The 17,537-nt window shown below is 41.6% G+C and overlaps 1 protein-coding gene across 2 annotated transcripts; it reads right to left on the reverse strand.

Moving 5' to 3' along the window:
- Positions 1 to 2,434: 2,434 nt before the first annotated feature.
- On the reverse strand, positions 2,435 to 17,197 carry STARD4 (StAR related lipid transfer domain containing 4). Of its 2 annotated transcripts, XM_084629396.1 has the most exons (6): positions 16,972 to 17,197; positions 13,233 to 13,348; positions 9,971 to 10,020; positions 8,664 to 8,790; positions 7,411 to 7,525; positions 2,435 to 6,662 (listed from the first exon to the last, which is right to left on the reverse strand). In XM_084629396.1, the coding sequence occupies exons 2-6, from the start codon at positions 13,335 to 13,337 to the stop codon at positions 6,427 to 6,429; spliced, it is 633 nt and encodes a 210-aa protein (XP_084485522.1). In that variant the 5' UTR covers positions 13,338 to 13,348; positions 16,972 to 17,197; the 3' UTR covers positions 2,435 to 6,426. The 2 variants fall into 2 exon arrangements, with proteins under 2 accessions (XP_084485522.1, XP_084485523.1); XM_084629397.1 differs by lacking the exons at positions 13,233 to 13,348; positions 16,972 to 17,197 and adding an exon at positions 12,439 to 12,658.
- Between the last annotated feature and the right edge of the window lie 340 nt (positions 17,198 to 17,537).

Consider the following 17,537-nt stretch of genomic DNA (forward strand, 5'->3'; position numbering starts at 1 on the left):
TGCAAAAATGAGCACACCTTGCAAGTTTAGGCCTCTACAGGGTTTGACAGCCGAGCAGGGATTGTGTGAATCTTGGTAGGGCCCAATACAGGGCTTTAGACACCTAACATAGCAACTAAGCACCTAATTCCTTCTGTGAATCTAACCCAAAGTTACTATGCTGCCAGAAGTGAAGCCAGCTATAATCCCATGTTAGTCTTTCCCTCCCTTTTCTTATTAGTTAAAACACCGCTTCCTCTTCAGTATGTGCCACATGTGCAAATGCCATTTTGTCTGCAATGTACAGCTAGGCAGCTGGCTTGGAACATGTCAATATTTTTATCTGTACTGTCATGTCTCTGCACTCAAACTATTGTATGACTCCTTTTCTTTTCTTTTTTAAGAATAATGTATAACAGACGTCTTCCCTCCCCCTCATTATAAGCTTTTATTTCTCCTTCAGGGCAGAGGATCAACTAGTGGGTAAAGCATGATTAGGAATTGTCTTCAGCCCAGCTCCTGCAAATTTCTCCATGAAGACAGACCCCTCTAATCCCCCCCCCGCCCCATGGAGCCTCACTAAAGTCAATAGGGCTGCATGCAGCTATAGGGATCTACCCACATGCAGCAAACTGCAGGATCACAGGTTTGAAGGCTAGTCTTGGCTGTAGAATTGATTTTTCTGTTTAGCCTTGGGCAAGTTACATTGGGAATATCTTCACTGCAGTCGACCAAGGTACTTACACTTTCATTACCTCCCGTGAATTAGCCTAGCACAAATGACAGCAGCCACATTGCAAAGTGACACGTGAACTGCTGACTCCATGCTGATGCTGCTCTCACTCAAGTGTGGCAAAGAGATCTGGGCACAGAGCCCATGACTCTGCACTGCAGTAAGCTGTGCCCCTCTGTGAATTCTTTTCTAGTGAATTGGTGGAGAACACATCTATCCTCTCTGAGTATGGGCAGGGCAGGGCAAGGAAGAGACAAACTGCAGGAAGGCACTGAAGGACTAGCAGCATTTGAGTGGAGCTAGCCTTTGTTTATACTACAGAGCGGTCACAGTAGCAGCTGATGAGTTGTACTCACTTGAGCTTTAGCCTCGGCCCTCCAAGTTAGCTCTGCTTAAGGGTTTTTTGTGATGACAGGATTTAAGTTAGGGAGAATACTGAACTTATAGCACAAGTTAACGTTGCAGGGAAGAGAGACCCTGTGTCTCTGTATTGCACTTTGAGAACCGTATGTGACTCCTGGAAAAGGGGAACACTATGAAAATTAACTTAAGACCATCCAATGACGGGCCTTATTGAAATGCTAAGCATCTCAGGCCACTCTGAAGTTTTCCTGTGAAACTCTGGGAGACATGGCTATTAAGAAAAAACATGAAGTTGAAAGTCAGTAAGTGTCTCAATTTTCTTGGGTCAGGGAGCAGATGAAAGACATTTTCAGTCCCAAGTGGTGTTAGAGCCAAAGTGCCCAAGCAGTCTGTGTCTGCTTCTACACCCTATTGTGGGGTGTAACTTACTGCTTCTGCCTTCAAAGCTGGGCAGCTGGAGAGCAGCAGCTGCTGGCCGGGAGCCCAGTTCTGAAGGCAGAGCTGCCACCAGCAGCTGTGCAGAAGTAAGGATGGCATGGTATGGTATTGCAACCTTTACATCTGCAGAGATGGGCCCTAGGTCACTGCTCTCTGGTCACCCACCTCTGAAGGTAGTGCAGAAGTAAGGGTGGTAATACTTCAACCCTTCCCCCCTAAAATAACCTTGTTACCCCCTCCCCCCGCAACTCCCTTTTGGACTAGGACCACCAACTTAAGAAATGCTTATCTCCCCCGAATCTGTATATACAGTAAAAGTGCACAAAAGACCAGATTTCACTGTCGATGATGTGTTTTTCATGGCCGTGAATGTGGTAGGGCCCTATGCATAAGGGGATTCATAGCCCCCCAGGAGTATAAATTAATCCACCCTTCCCAGTCCTCAGGGCAGGAGCTATAAAACAGCTTAGCCCTTACATAGACTGCACTGAGAGAAATTTGGTGCAGCTCCTTATATAAGTGATGTCTTTCCCTTTGCTTCATTGAGTTTTGGCTCAATCTTTTAAGAGAGAATTTTGTCTAGAAACACTTAAATTACATCCTACATTATCTAGGGTATGCAATTTTCAGAATTCTACTGGTCCATTTGCCTAAGATGAGTAACTTATTTTGATGGTAAGTTCTTCACTCTTTTCAGTAACAAGCTAGAGTGCCAAAACCTGTGGTGTATTGTGCTGTGGTAGAGTCAAAATACATACATCTAGTTTTTCCAAGAGAAAACCATGAAGAGCATCATCTAATTGCCTTCAGCCATTTAGCAGCTTTTAATTAGACAATTCAGTGAAATTAATGGAACTGTTGCCTCTTAATGGAGTAAGCATAGGGCTCTGTAAAAGTACTGAAAAGAAGTAGAGTCTGTGTTCATTTTAATTCACATCACAAAAACATATTCAAAATATAAATACAATCTTATGATACATTATAAGCTTTTGTCCGTTAAAGATAACTCCAACACTCTCATGGACTATATTCAACCCTAATGAAAATAGAAGCAACTTAACTGGTTTCAATAGAATTGTGCCCACTTGTGCCAGCAATGTATTTAGAACTACTAGTTCACAGCAGTAAAAGATTTTTATAACTCTTTTTGTAAGGGTGATACTTTTCTTTGCAAGTGTTCACTGCCAAATGAACTCTAACTTTGCAAGTAATGGAACACAGGCCCTGAGAAAGTGCTATTCTGGAGCAGGCTCTAAATGTCCTTTGTCAAACTGTGCAGGATGACCAGCGGAGAGCCCAGTAGTGGATGGTGCTGAGCAACCTGAACTCCTGCTAACTCAAATTAGTCTGAATTGTATTCACAAAATTACAACACTGATAATTACAGGCACAGATTTGATGATACAGTTGCAAGGTGGGGGCCTGAGGCAATTTTCAAATTTAGCCGATCCAATATATGGACTAAATTTCTAGTCATAGTATAATTCCTTAGTTCTTGTCAAATGTTTTCCTTATGTCAAAATAAATATCTGGCCCTGATCTCTCCTACAGAGTTTTTGCTTTGCTGTTACCTTAAACATTGCCTGGCTTGTTGGATATTAGCAATAGCATGCAGGTGCTGAAAAGTGCAAAACTAGTTTGTGTGCCTTAAACATAGATAAAGTGCAGCCTGGTAGGCCCTCTCAGCCTCTGAATGATTCTAACCACATTAGCTTGCCACGTTACTCTGCAACGAAATCAGTTTTTACAAGAAGCCTGCTGTACCTACAGCCAAATCACTACAGAAGTGGGTGCTGGTAATTGCTGGTCTTTGTGCCAAGAATGTAATAAGGACAGACTATACATTCATACTGACTTTGGAGCGTGGGCAGATTCTTTATTTAGAAAGAGAGAGTGGAGAGAGCTGCAGTTCAGCATCTTAATCTATAATCACTCCATGAAATCATGGTCTGTGCACTGCACAACAAAACCAGGGCTAACAGATGTTATATAATTCCAGAAATGACTGTGAAAACCTCTAGCAATAAAGTGCACATGCTTTGTAGTCTAGTTTCTGTGGTAAGCACATAATTCCTATGGACCTCAACAGGAGATATGAACTGAGCTTTTTAGATCCCCAGTAGTGTCACTGGGAAAAGTTCTCACTAGGGTAAGGCAACTTCTATAGAGAAATGGAAGTAGAATGGAAAGTAAAGAGAATATGGTAATTAAACATTACTCCTAAAATACTATCAATTTTTCCTTCCATTTGAAAAAAATTACATTAACAAAATAGGCTGGTGATCACGAGTAAGCATATCTTCCTTGAGTGCCCAGAACAATTCCCCTGAAGTTTCTACAAAGACATCCCGTGACTACAAAGGGAGTTAGATCAGGAACCTTGTAGTCTTGTCTGTAAAGTGCCTAGTGTCATAAATAACACCTTCCTACAAAAGGGTTTCTGGTGCTCCTTTTGAATTGTTCTGCACCAGTGAAGTGCCTTCATAAATGAGATGTTTAGAGTGCACTCTTCAGGGAGAGGTAAGGAATGGCAAAGACCGAAAACTGAAAATTTTTATATTAAATATTTTGAATGACCTAGATGCATCAGCTCTGAAAAGGACATGGAGGTTAAATATAATTACCCAGATTTTCCTATATTTAGGAAGAATCTGTGAGCTCTCTCACAGAACTTCCTCTAAATCCTTAACCATGCTGTTCCAATGGAGCTGTGCTGCTAGGGTCTTCCACACTGGCCTCTGCCCTTGGATCACCTCCCTCTAGGAAGGGAGGGTCCAGGTCCCAGAAAGGAAGAATGCCTGAGTTAATACTGACTCATGGTATTAATGAAGGCTAGGAATCCCTGCAAGTTTGGGAAGGGGATGGCCCCTGCCAGCTCCACTTTCTCTTGGTCAAGCTAGTCCTATCACAAATTATAGTTCCCCAGCCAAAAGAAGGGCCTAACTCTGGGATCTAGAGGAGAAGAGTATACAAGTGGGGAATCACAGGCTGAACACATGCACACAAACCCAATGAGGATCTGACACTATCTGCCTCCTCTGACTGGATAGGCACAGAAGATGACTTAACTTGGTTCCAATTATGTGTGTGGCTTTTTTTTTTATCTCCACTAAACACCTCAAAGTGAGGATTTTTTAAAATCTGTCTTCACTATTTAATCCTTTTTTCCCCAAATAACTTATTTGTTTAGACAAAGCTCAGTGTTCTGAATGGGTTGTAAATGCTGCAGAGGAAAATTGAGTTTCTATTAACATTTGTTTTTGATTAACTTTGTTGATCATAGGTTTCTGAACTTTGGTTTCAATCAAATCTAAATATTAGGCCTACTATTATCTGCACATCCCTTTAAGCTTGCTGTATGTATCATAATTAAGCTTCCTGTAGTTCTCGATCACTTATGGTATGCTACTTGCTATACTTGTCACTGAAAATTATAAAAAAATTAAAATATATTCACTGCATCTACCACACAACTAAAGTAAACCCTAATCAAACAAACTACATACCCTTTAAGCATTTGTAGTGTTGCATGGGTAACTACGTAGTTTTCCCTAAAGCAAAAGATGCATAGAAAATGCTCAGGGTCAAACTAAGATATTTAGGCACCTAAAGATGTAGCTAGGTATCCAATGGAATTGTCAGAAGAGCCTAAGGCATCTACCTCCTCTGTCTAAAAACTTATTCAAAGCCATATGAGGACTAGGCTGAGACTGGAGTTCGGGTTTCTGCTTGTTGGTTACCCAAGTTCTTGAGATTTACATTTAAAAAAAAACCCCAAAATATTTATGTTTGCAGAGCATTTTAGTGTGGTTAGTTACTCCAATTTTCAATTCAGAGAATGTCCGGTCATTTAACATGGGGGAAAAGCTATAAACTGCCACATTGGATATGGAAGGAGCTGATAAAGGCAGATGTAGAATTTAACCTCAACAAATTTGAGGATATAATCCAAAAGAAAAATATAAAGGGTGGAGGAGAGAATTAGAAATGTTACTGAGTGATTTTTGTTTTAATTGAACTGTGGGGAAAAATGGGTTAGGGTTTCCAATAGTAACCAAAAAACCCAGTCTACAGTAGATGCAGGTTTAGATACATAAATACATTTCTGCTTTTAAAAGCTAGATTGCACAAAGGAATAATGGATGGATGTCTTGGCGTTTTGTGCTTTGATTAACATTGGCCTGATCCATGATGAATGAAAACCATGGAAAGACCCCTGTGACATCAATAGGCTCTGAGCAGCTATAAATGCATTCCTACTAAATATTTAGAATCTTGACATAACTACTGTATTTAAGAAGTCTTTTAGTCATAGATAAGACTAATATTTAGGAAATGCCAACAACATAGGAATTTGCTAATGTGACTCTTTAGATCTCAAATAAGAGCTCAATTTTTAAGTGATACCTAATTTAATATTCCTTTGGGGAATTCCACTCTGAGCCTTAATAAAGACCGTTTAAAATGTCATTTTGGATTTAACTAAAATGTATAAAAAGTAGAAACTTCCACATACAGATTATATCTTTCTTAATCTTTCAAAGGAGCACCTTAAAAATAAAAAAGCATACACTGTAAAATTCTATTTTCAATGAGATGTTGGCAGCACAGGTGGTCTGAACTTGCAAAATGATGAGTACCCATCCACTCCCCCTGTTTCAGTGAGAGTTTAGGTCACTCAGTATTTACCAGAGTTGAGCCCCAATTCTGAGCTATCTTCCTTGGAAGCAGATGACTTTGTATGTTCAGTCTTTACATTGTACATTTTCAGAGCTCAGCAGGGAGCACAAACCCACATGTTGAGCCAGGGATGTATGCATACCCCCTAGGCAGCACCTGCTAACCTAATCAAAGCTTTGATACAATACAGGAAGGAGGAACAGATGGTTGCAAGACATGTATGGAAATCTAGGTCAATAGCTGATTGTTTTCAGTGTCTTTCTGAGGTCAGAGTAAAAGTTTGCCAGGGTACTAGCCATGGCAGTATCTACTGCGGACTGAGGAAGCATCCCTCGCAGTTCAGTCTGGATGAAGCCTGTCAAAAGACTTTGGTCAGGACGATCCTTAAGAGGGACACAGAACCAGCCACAGGGGTGATTAAATCCACGGACAAAATTAGGTCTCACCTCTCCATAGTCTAGACTTATACCTAATTTAAAAGAAAGTTACAAAAAAGTCAATAAGATTGGATCAGGAAGCCATGTTTCTTGTCATATGTACACAGTTGCAGGTCTAGTTCTGTTCTTGGATCCATGGGCACATCTCTCATTGACATCCTACAGCAGAAAATACAGCCCTTTGCATAAATGTTCTCCACTATATAGTTAGCCAACAGACCCAAAATAAAGATTTTGTTTGCACGAGGGAGGGGAAGTAGAAGAGGTGTGAAAGAAATAAAGGGTCTGCAAGAGCAAATACAAGGTAAGAGTCTCTTCTTATGGATATTACAAGTAGTGACAGGCACACTTCAGAGACGCTTGGATCAATAGCCAAGATTTGGATTCTAGTTTTAATGCACAGAGGCTGCCCATTCTTCATTCAAACCATCTCTCACTGGACAAGCAATAACTTTACACCAGAGTGGACTCCCATTTATAAGCAAGTTCTATTTCCACTCCATCTGATTTACTATGTAGCTTTGGGCATATCACAGTTTCTCTGTCAATTTTCACATGCATAATATGGTGATACTTGCTTAACATGCAGGAATGTTGTGTGGCTTGGCTAATGTTTGTGTGTGGCTTTGAATATGTAAAGTGCTATACAGGAGCACTCTAGTATATCTTGTAAAGCCTTTAAAAGTTCCAGTTTTAAAGGAGCTCAGAACAGCATACGCACTTAACTATATGGTAATCAGTTTCAAAATAAGAAAAAGGTAGTGGCCAATGACATCTTACCACATGTTAGAAGCCCCTCTTCATACTGAGTAGTGTAAGAGAAGTCAACAAACTCTCTTGGGGAAATGATGTTCCACAGCTGGCCAGCAGTGGTGTAGCGCATTACACAGCAATTCTTCAGGAGGATAGCAAAACAATGAACCATGTATCAACAAAGTCAACTTTTTAATGTTCATAAGAAGCTAGCATTTTCAACAAAAAATAAGCTTTTACTTATATCCCACCCTCCCTTCTAAGCTACCCATTTTACAGATGGCTACCGTAAAGTGCAGATTAAAGGGTAATCTTCAAAAGTGTCCAACATTAGGCCTTAAGTGCCTAAAATTTAGAGGTGTTGAGCAACTGCAAGTAAAGACAACAGAAGCTGAGTGTCCTTGGCCTAAGTTAAGCTCTAGATGTCTAAAATTGGACACGCAAAAGTTTTGTGAATAAAACCCAGGAGTCTTTCACTAACTACTAGGCTGCTCTGCAAAGTGGTTTTGATTCACCACGCTAGTAATAAAGTAGAATGCAGTAATCTTCAAAAAAAAATTCTAAAGAGGATACTAATGTTCTATGTATTAAACATTAAGTAAAATAGTTCACTGTAAGGATCTAACTTAAAGCCAGGAAAATTGAATGTAAAAAGTGATCCATGTATAAACCAAAGGCTTTGAAGTGCTGTACTGAATGTCCCCAGTGATCAGGACAAGACTAACAGTCAGCACGTGATGAACTTCACACCTATCTTTTTGGTAAGTCCTGACCCACCACAGTCACTATTCAGGTTCCAAGCACCAAATCCTGATGGCATACTGGAGCCAGCCTACAGGGAACAGGTGACTCGGTAGTTTTGTCAAAACTATGCATCATTTTGCAATGTTAAAAAAAAATAAATAAGCTACATCCCACAGAATGAATGCAGTCTTTAGAGTTTTATATCTTTTAAAGTAAAAAAGACATTTTAATTCCCTCAGAACATGGATTTTTACTGGAAGATAGAGCATAACCTACTAAATCTTATCCTTTGATCCTTAATTTCAGCAATGGTGGAATTCTGTCCCAATTCAACAAGCTACTAAAAAGACGATTACATACAGGAGCATATATGCGAGATGACGCCATAAGATAAAAATGTATAGACATGTGCATGGATTAACTTCTCAGGCTATATCACCATAAGATGATGCACTTGCTGTGATGTACTGTAGAATACATATTTACATCCACACAAATACATGTTCTATTTAGAAGTCTAGAAGACAAATTTTTACCTCTTCAAACTTTTCAACAATGTCCATTGTAGTCATTAAGTTGTCCCAATCTAGTCTAGAAGGTCCAGGACGAATGTGATCTACTACTCTGTTGGTAATGTCTTCTATAACTCCTTGAGCTTTGTAGCTGTTTAAAATATGAAATCCTTTATGCTTTCCACTTACTATACACACATTATCTGAAGATTAAAAACTAAACAATTCTATCAGAAAAGTTCAGGTACAGGAAAAGACTTATTCAATCATCCAGTCCTTTCCCTTGCAGTAACTGGTATTTTAAGAGAGAGGTTCTTAAGCTACATTCTGTATTTCTCAAATTGCAAACCCTCTTTCTCAGTCCATGTGATATGACTCCTTAGCTTTTTAAAATTTATTTTAAGGCCAATAAGCTGATGTACTCCCATTCATGCGGTCTCTTTTTGACACCTACAGTGAGGCCATTTTCTGCAATACATCACTACTGTATTTCTCACTGCATGGGTAAATGGAGAGGTAGAGCAAAACAGACATCCTCTATCTCTGAAACAGCTTGTCAATTTGCTGTTCCTCTCCAATGAGGAGCAGGAGAGTCAGCTAGGGAAAAGAGGAGGGACAAGGAAAAGTAAAGGGGATGGTAGTGAAGGGGAAGGCAAAGAAGAAACACAGAAAGGAAAAACAAAAGGGATGAGGAGGAGTCAAATCTCCATAAAGCATAAATAAATGGTAATTTTCACTGAGAATGAGCAATCACAATATGCTTTGGTAGCCAATACCAAATAGATCTTAGTTTACACCACACATTCAAAAGTCATCTGAAACTGTTTTAGTAGGTTCCTGGAAGCTTTCACCAAGTTACCTGATCCCATCCCTGCCAAGAAACCCACATACACAACTCTTCCCAACCATAGGACGGCTTCTTAACCCATTGTGGGTTACATGGTAAATGAGATTACCAGGATTATGCAAGGTGAGCTGTCAAATGCAAGTGCCAGCAAGTCTGGACTTAGAGTTCTTAGAAAAGTCATCTGCAAGTCAGAGCACTAAGGATTAAATCTTGCCCCATTTGATGTCAATGGGAGTTTTACCATTTATATCCAAGGAGCAAGAATTTCCGAGTCTTCATTGACAGTTGCATGTCTTGTTATAGACAATATACAAGATGCAGGCATTAAAATGTCAAACTCTAAGATAAGTATTATAGGGACTAATTCTATACTGACAAGGTGATGGACTGGATGCTCTAATAGGTTTTTCCACAGCCCCCTTTTCCAGCTTCTATTAAGTCTTAGTCCCACAAACTTACTTATCTAGTATGAAGGTAAACTTACAGGTATCCACTGAATTCTTCTGATGGCTTCCGCCACACAGTTGCATCTTTCTGGAAAACAAAGTGGAAGAATACCATATTTATTATGTCCACTTCTAAAGTGTGCATCAATTTTAGATCTGGGAAATTCTACATGTTTTTAGGCATGAAAACATATCAATTTTTTTTTTTTTACCAACAACATGCAAATGCACTCTTTCAAATGAGCTGTTTCTCAGTATCAAGTGTTGGAAATCTGTCAGAAATAGCGCTATCCTAAAGTTCAGTGCTTTGCTGGATCAGGGCCTAAAAATAGGTTCAGCACAAGTCTGTATCCCCCTACATTATTATTAAAACACAATCAGGTTTAGCCATGAAATTATTGCATTGAATACTTTGTGTGAAACTTGTTAGCAATGACACCAGGAAAAAGTAACAATGTACTACCATATAAAGAAAAGGAGTACTTGTGGCACCTTAGAGACAACATTTAGCAAGAAACCATATGTAAGACTAGTCAATGCAGCAATATCACACAAATGGTTTACAGTTACATAAATGCGAAGTTTGTTTCCTAACCCAGGAAAAAGATTGGAGTGTGTCTCAGCAGAAGACACTTAAGCTGAATCCCCACTGCATTACTAGCTCGAGCTTCAGTAGCACTCCAGCTCCATCCCTCTCCCCCACAATGGCCAACTAGCTCGAGTTTAAAGCCCCACATGACTTAAGTTACAGATTTGTATGTGTGGAAGGGATTTGGGTTGGGGTAACAGTTCAGTTATACCTTGAGCTAACTATGCTGTGAAGATATACCCTTAAAACTACAGGATATTTGTGTCTAAGGGCAGGTCTACACCATCCAAAGATTCAAGTTGGCTGAACTTAAAATCAGTTATGCCTAACAGGTTTAAAAACTTTTCCTGATCTGTGTGGACTAGGTAAAATCATGTTATGCATGTCTGTGTTCTAGGTCTCCGTCTTCAGATGCACCCAAGTCAACTGCCGGGCAGAACTGGGGTTGGACGTAACCACAACAAAAAGCCTCAGGTGGATGGACACACTGTAAAGAACATATTTCAAATTAGTATTGGGTACATGGAGACATACATCTCTTTAGATGTTTTTTAAAAAGTGAGTCACTTATTCTGTAACAGTGGGTTCTCCCTGAATTATCACCACTCCTATATTACACTGCATCTTCTGCTTCCAAGGAAACTTGAAATGACCTACATATTTTAGAAAGACTTTAGCGAACTCCATTCTGAGCTAATCTCTTTCTAAAATCATAGAAATCTAGGGCTGGAAGGGACCCTGAGAAGTCATAAAGTCCAGCCTCCCATGCTGTTGCAGGACAAAGTAAACCTAGACCATCCCTGTTCTTAAAAACCTCCAATGATGGGGATTCCACAGTCTCCATTGGAACCCTATTCCAGAGCGTAAGTACCCTTCTAGTTAGAAAGTTTTTCCTAATATGTAACCTAAATCTCCCTTGTTGCAGATTAAGTCCATTACGACTCGTCCTACCTTCAGCGGACACTGAGAACAATTGAACACAGTCCTCTTTGTAACAGCCCTTAATATATTTGAAGTCTTATCAGGTCTCCCTTCCTCCCCCAGTCTTTTCTCAAGACTAAACATTCCCAGTCTTTTTATCCTTTCCTCAGAAGAGAGGCTTTCTAAACATATCACTTCTGTTGCTCTTCTTTGAACTCCCTCCAATTTGTCCACTTCTTTTCTAAAGTGAGACACCCAGAATTGGACACAGTACTCCTGCTGAGGACTCCTCAGTACCAAGTACAGCAATACAATTACCTCCCGGGTCTTACACAGGATATGCCTGTTAATACATCCCAGAATATTAGCCTTTTTTGCAACTGCATCACAGTTAACTCACATTTGTGATCCACGACAGCCCCCAGATCCTTTCAGCAGTACTACTACCTACCGAGTTATGCCCAATTTTATAGTTGTGCATTTGATTTGTTTTTTTTTCTTCCTTCCTTTATTGAATTTCATCTCATTAAATTAGGACAAATTCTCCAATTTGTCAGGGGTTGTTTTGAATTCTAATCCTGACCTCCAAAATGCTTGCAAACACTCCTGCCTTGGAGTCATCTTCAGATTTTATAAGCACTCTCTCCACTCCATTATCCAAGTCATTAATAAAAATATTGACTAGTATTAGATCCAGGACAGACCACTGCAGGACCCCACTAGAGTTTGACACAGTAACACCACATTCTCTAAAAGACACAGTAAGAATGAAAAGTATAAAACTATGCTTAGGTGTCTTGGAGCTATCCGGAGGGACTTGTTTTCAGACTGGGGATCACTGGTGTATAAATACTCAGGGTGAACCTCCCAGAGAGAGTAAAAATGCCACACAGTAACCACACCCAGAGTCATGTGGCTTTGTTGGGCAGTTGAACTCCGAGCTTCTTTTGGGTAGTGGAATAACTTCACAAAAGGAAAGTAGATGCCCAGACCCACCTGTCCAGGCCTTGGTGAACAGCCTTGCACTAAGTTTCCCCGTGTGTAAAATTTAGAGATTAGAGTGGTCAGAGGAAACTGAAGCTATGAGACTTGAGGCCCAAGAAAGAGACAGAGCTGGTGCAAGACATCTGCTTCTGCGGTCAGCGTAGACATCAGCACAGAGGTCCCTTCTCTGAGGTTTCTCCAAAAAGGGAGTTGTCTACGCGATGTTTGTTACTACTCCTGTTTTAAGAAATAGGATTATTTACATTTTGTAAATTAGCAGATTACACTAGGAAAATGTGATTCTGTGTCACCAACATCTGCTTGAAAACAGACCACAAAGGCCCAAAAAGCTGCTACTGCATAGCAAGTGGCAAAAATACTAACTTACACCTGTTCCTACCAATTTGATAAACTTGCACTAAACAAATCAGAACACATTCCTAATCTTAAAAGAAAGAAAGTAGAAATATTTGAATCAGATCGTTCCAAGGGAAGTCCACACTTTTATAAAGGAAAACTTGGAGAACTGTTTCTAGTGTGAAATACTTTCCCAACTATGGATACAAGTAAAGAAAACATTTCTGCTCAAGCCTCGGACCCCAAAAGGTCAATATTAGGACTCAAAGCAGACAAGCAAGAGTGGAGCTGACCTGGGTCCTTTGCTGTACAGAGAATTCCATCTGAAAGCAATGCATAACAAACTACCATTATTTAGGTGTGTGAGAAGAAGGGGAAAATATGACTTACTAATCATCTGATAAAAACAGTAGTACAATTACATAAGTTGTAGTAACTGGATCATTTACCATTTTCTTAGCAATTCGCCATTCACCATCTTCAATGCTGTGATACTGGATTAGAGTATTTTTCAGCTTTGTTGCCAGAGAAGCTGCGTCTGGAAGGATTTCCATTCTTTTTTCACCTGTATAGAAATTTACAATTTAAGTTCAAGATCAGCCATTAAGAAGGCTTAGTTTCTTTCTAAGCTAACCACTGTCTGACATCTGGAACCACCAGTTTAAGGGCAGGAACACTCAGGAAAACTAAACTGAATTAAAGGATTAAGCTAAAGTGAACTAAGACCACCTCTGCATGAGCATCCATATAGGCGTACACTGCATTTTAAAGTCACACTTTGAGTAAAGTTAAGCCAATTTAGCTAGTGTCCAAACACATGCCCTAAGACACTTTTCCAAAGAGTAAAAGAACAGCTGAATCCTTTTCCCCTGAAGTCAATGGGAGTTTTGTCATTGACTTCAGCGGGAACAGGCTCTAAATTGGAAGGACATTTGCAAATTAATGGTATCTTGAACATATCAAATCACTGAAGGCCAAAGTATGTCATTACTTTAGCCACTCTCATACATACATGTATATTATACACCTGCACCACACACATGCTTAAGTATGGCTCAGGAACTGCTGTAAATGTAAGTTAATGGTGATCACCCACAATATACATGATCTAGTGAAAAAAAGCCCTACACAATAATACCTAATGGAAAAAGCAGATCCTGTGGAATTTCAAGACTGACAATTAAGACAACTACTATTTTATAGATACTAAACAGACCTGGGAAGCCAGGCCTATAAACTAGGAGTCTTTTAGTAAATTGGTGAAGGCTATATTTAAAAGCAAATGGACAAATCCACAAAGGGGATTTGAGCTTAGCATTGTAGCACCTAACTTTAGGCAACTTGCCACCCAGTGGAATCCACAGCCCAAGTTAGGTGCCCAGGCTCCCTATACAACATATGAGGGAGAACTAGGCCCTAAAAATGGGAATTCACAGAAGCCAGTATGCTGAGCAGGGAGCTGCCTAAACTAGCCAGTAGGAAGTGTTCAGGCAAGGGATTTAAATGCCTAACTCAGAAGCATCAGGAATCAGTTGCGAACCCTTCCCTGGAGATGGGTAACAGCCCTCACCTAGGAGGTAGGAGACCTGAGTTCAAGTCCCTGCTCTGATTCAGGCAGAGTGGAGATTTGAACCTGAATCTCCTACCTCCTGGGTGAGTGCTCTAACTATTGGGTATAAAGAGAACACTATTGCCAGTGTTTTATTGCAATTAGGTATTCTCCAAGAATGCCTACCAGATTGGGTCCCACAGACAAGACAAGCAGGGGAACGTGTAGTTCAAGGATCCCACTGAGGCTTAGGGATAAGCTAGATGCTGAGGCAGCTTTGTGCATACCCACCAGCAGAAATGTAGGATTTTACCAGGAGAAACTTAAGCATATAAGGCCTTTAGGGTTAGATGGCAGCTGAGCAAGGGTTTTGAGGATGGACATTTTGGACCTAAGCACCTAAAGTGACAATAAGACACCTAAATCCTTCTGTGGATGTAGCCCATAACTAATTTTATTAGCCAACTCTTGCATTTGAAATTAAATATTTGACAATTAATCTTTATTTAAAAAAAGATCCCATTCCTAAGTAAAATACAACTACTTTATACAAAACTACAGCCATTCAGAGAAGATCCACTCTATTCTTCTTACATAAAGGATTGCTGTAAAATGAAAAAAAAAACCCTTAAGTCCTCAAGTTATTAGTAGCATTTTAGATTAATTTTAAAAGTTTTTAAAATTAAGTGTGGTTAGCCATTTACTATCTTAAACATGGAGCCCTAATGCTTTGTGTAATCCCATTTAAATCAATGGGAAAGCTAATGGTAGGACCTGACCCTGCCATTGCAAATGAACTATTAGCTTGGGCTATGAAACCAGAGAGATCAGTTTAATTTCTCTTTGCTATCTGGCTAGCTTCTCTTTCTACTTTTCATGCACTAGCACAATGCTTTGTTTGGGTTCAATATCCTGCAGTGGAATATTTTTCTAATTGATTTATTTTTAGTTTTTAATTTGTGGAAAAATGGATTCATATTAGGTTGTTATTAAACTACAACTCCTAGGGTTAAACTGGTTTGTCTCGAGTAGGAAGGTGAAAATAGCAAGGGAGGAAGAGTGTTCCCTCCATTCCTCAAACTCTTGAGCAGGGAGTCAGTTATAAACAAGATGGAAACCAGAGGTTCAGCTCCCAAATTAGTGCCAGTGGTAGCACTAATTTCTTCAGGAGACCCAAACACTCCAACTAACCTTACAAATGGTGGCAGACCTGCCCATTCAGTAAATTTACCCTAGAGGAATTTTAGCTGAGTAAGCCAGAAATCTCACAGGGCTCCTACTGCTCCACACTTCACAATCTTAATACCTACACTCCCCCCTAAATTAACTGTCTAATTTACATAGCTCTCAATGCAGCCAGAGCAGCGGCCTGTAGTCAAGAGAACTTTTATCACTGCAATTTTGTAAGCTTTTTTAAAATAAAACTACCTAAAATTAACCAGAGGGGAAATAAATACTGCATCATACCTGCATCCTCCACCACCACCCTTGGGAAAAAAAAAAAAAATCTCACCATACTTCCCATTTCTAAAAGACCACAAAAATAAATGGGTTTTGCAACACACCTTATAGACCAATAGATGTAGACTACTTAAATCAAAGATAGGGAGTTTAGTTCCAAAGATGGCATATTAAGATATTCTGTTATTACTTATAAGCAATTACTATTGACAAATACCAGGCCACTGACATATGTATGTCTCCTCTCACGACCAGAAGTTGATCCAATAAAAGATGCACCTTAGAGACTCACCAATTTATTTAAGCATAAGCTTTCCTGAGCTACAGCTCACTTCATGGGATGCAACTGATGAAGGGAACTGTAGCTCAGGAAAGCTTGTACTCAATTACATTGGTTAGTCTCTAAGGTGCCACAAGTCCTCCTTTTCTTTTTGCGAATACAGCCTAGCGTGGCTGCTACTCTGAAACCAATAAAAGATAACTCACCCATCTTGGTTCACTAATATGCAGTGAATGACATCCAGAGAACATGTAAAAAGATCAACGTTTTACTACCCCAAGGAAGAGATTAAATAGCGCTCACTGTATGTGCCACAGCATCATTAAGAGGAAATCAGAAACATTTCCAATGAATGAACTCAACTTTAAGCATCACTAAAGCGGGGGAGGGAGGGGACACGGCGCCGAAGTATTGTTTAAGCCAGCGAGCAGGGCTGGGCCCACGCTGCGGCGGCTGCCGCTGAGGGAGAGGTAACGGCTACACGCCGCGCTCAGCCCCGGGACAGGCGCCTCTGAAGCGCGGCCGCCCGAGCAGCGGCACCAGCGGAGGGCGGATGTGCGCTAACTGCTGCGGGGCTGGGCAGGGTTATCGGGTCCCAGCTGGGAAACCTTTGCCCAAGGAGCCGGGCTCCCGCGGCTGCCTGAGGGGGGGCGCTGAGCCCGGAGCCCCGTCCAGTGCCTCAGCCGGGCCCGCCCCTAGAGCTCTGCCGCTTCCGCTCCCCCTCCCCAGCGGCCCCGCCACGCAGCATCGCCCGGCCCCTGCCCAGGCTCCCGAGCGGCAGGCGGCGGCTCCGGACTTTGCGTTGGAGCCGGTGCCCGCCGGCAGGGCCCCGGCCCGAGCCCCGCCGTTCCCTCTCGGGGCCCCGCGCAGGCTGCGGGAGGGGCCGCCCCTTACTCACCTGGGCCCCGTGGGCAAGGGGCTGCCGCGCTCCCCGCCTGGCACCGCACCCGCCGCCGCGCTGTGCCCCGTGCGGCTGAGCCTCCTCAGCCGGCCGAGCAGCCGACACCGGCAGCCAATGAGCGCCCAGCCGGCTTCCCCGGCGCAGCCAATCACAGGGCGGGCCGGCCCGTCTCATGTCGCCGGCCTGAGCGGATGATGCAGCCTCGGAATTAGGACCTGGGGCGGGAAGAAAAGAGACCGATTCCCGCCTGCCAGCACTTCCTCCCTTTCGGCGAGGGGAGATGGGCGGAGTCTCGGATGCATGCGGCCGACCTTCGACTGACATATGAGCGACCTTATTGGCCGAGATGGTGGCAGGTGGGCCTTCTAATTGGCTGCTGCTGGGACGGGTGTCGGGCATTGTGCAGTGATTGGCCAGTGGGAGTGGAATGATGGGGTGGGGTGGGGCTGAAGTGTATGAATGGGTGGCTGGGCATGCGGTGTGGTTTCTGTACCCTCTTGCACCTGTGTCCCCCAGCCTGCTGCTAGGGGGCTTGATATTTATCAACTTGTCACATACACAAG

The sequence above is a fragment of the Lepidochelys olivacea genome (genome assembly GCF_965140295.1).
Source record: "Lepidochelys olivacea isolate rLepOli2 genome assembly, chromosome: 5".
In the NCBI taxonomy this organism is placed as follows: Eukaryota; Metazoa; Chordata; order Testudines; family Cheloniidae; genus Lepidochelys; species Lepidochelys olivacea.

What these genes read in the sequence shown, in the direction of transcription:
- STARD4 (XM_084629396.1), bottom strand. Translation starts at nt 13,337, where the DNA reads ATGGAAATCCTTCCAGACGCAGCTTCTCTGGCAACAAAGCTGAAAAAT. An exon ending in GAAGAATTCAGTGGATACCT is followed by an intron (nt 8,791 to 9,970) that starts GTAAGTTTACCT and finishes TATTTTAAACAG; the next exon opens with CTACAAAGCTCAAGGAGTTA. An exon ending in TTGTTGAAAAGTTTGAAGAG is followed by an intron (nt 7,526 to 8,663) that starts GTAAAAATTTGT and finishes ATCCTCCTGAAG; the next exon opens with AATTGCTGTGTAATGCGCTA.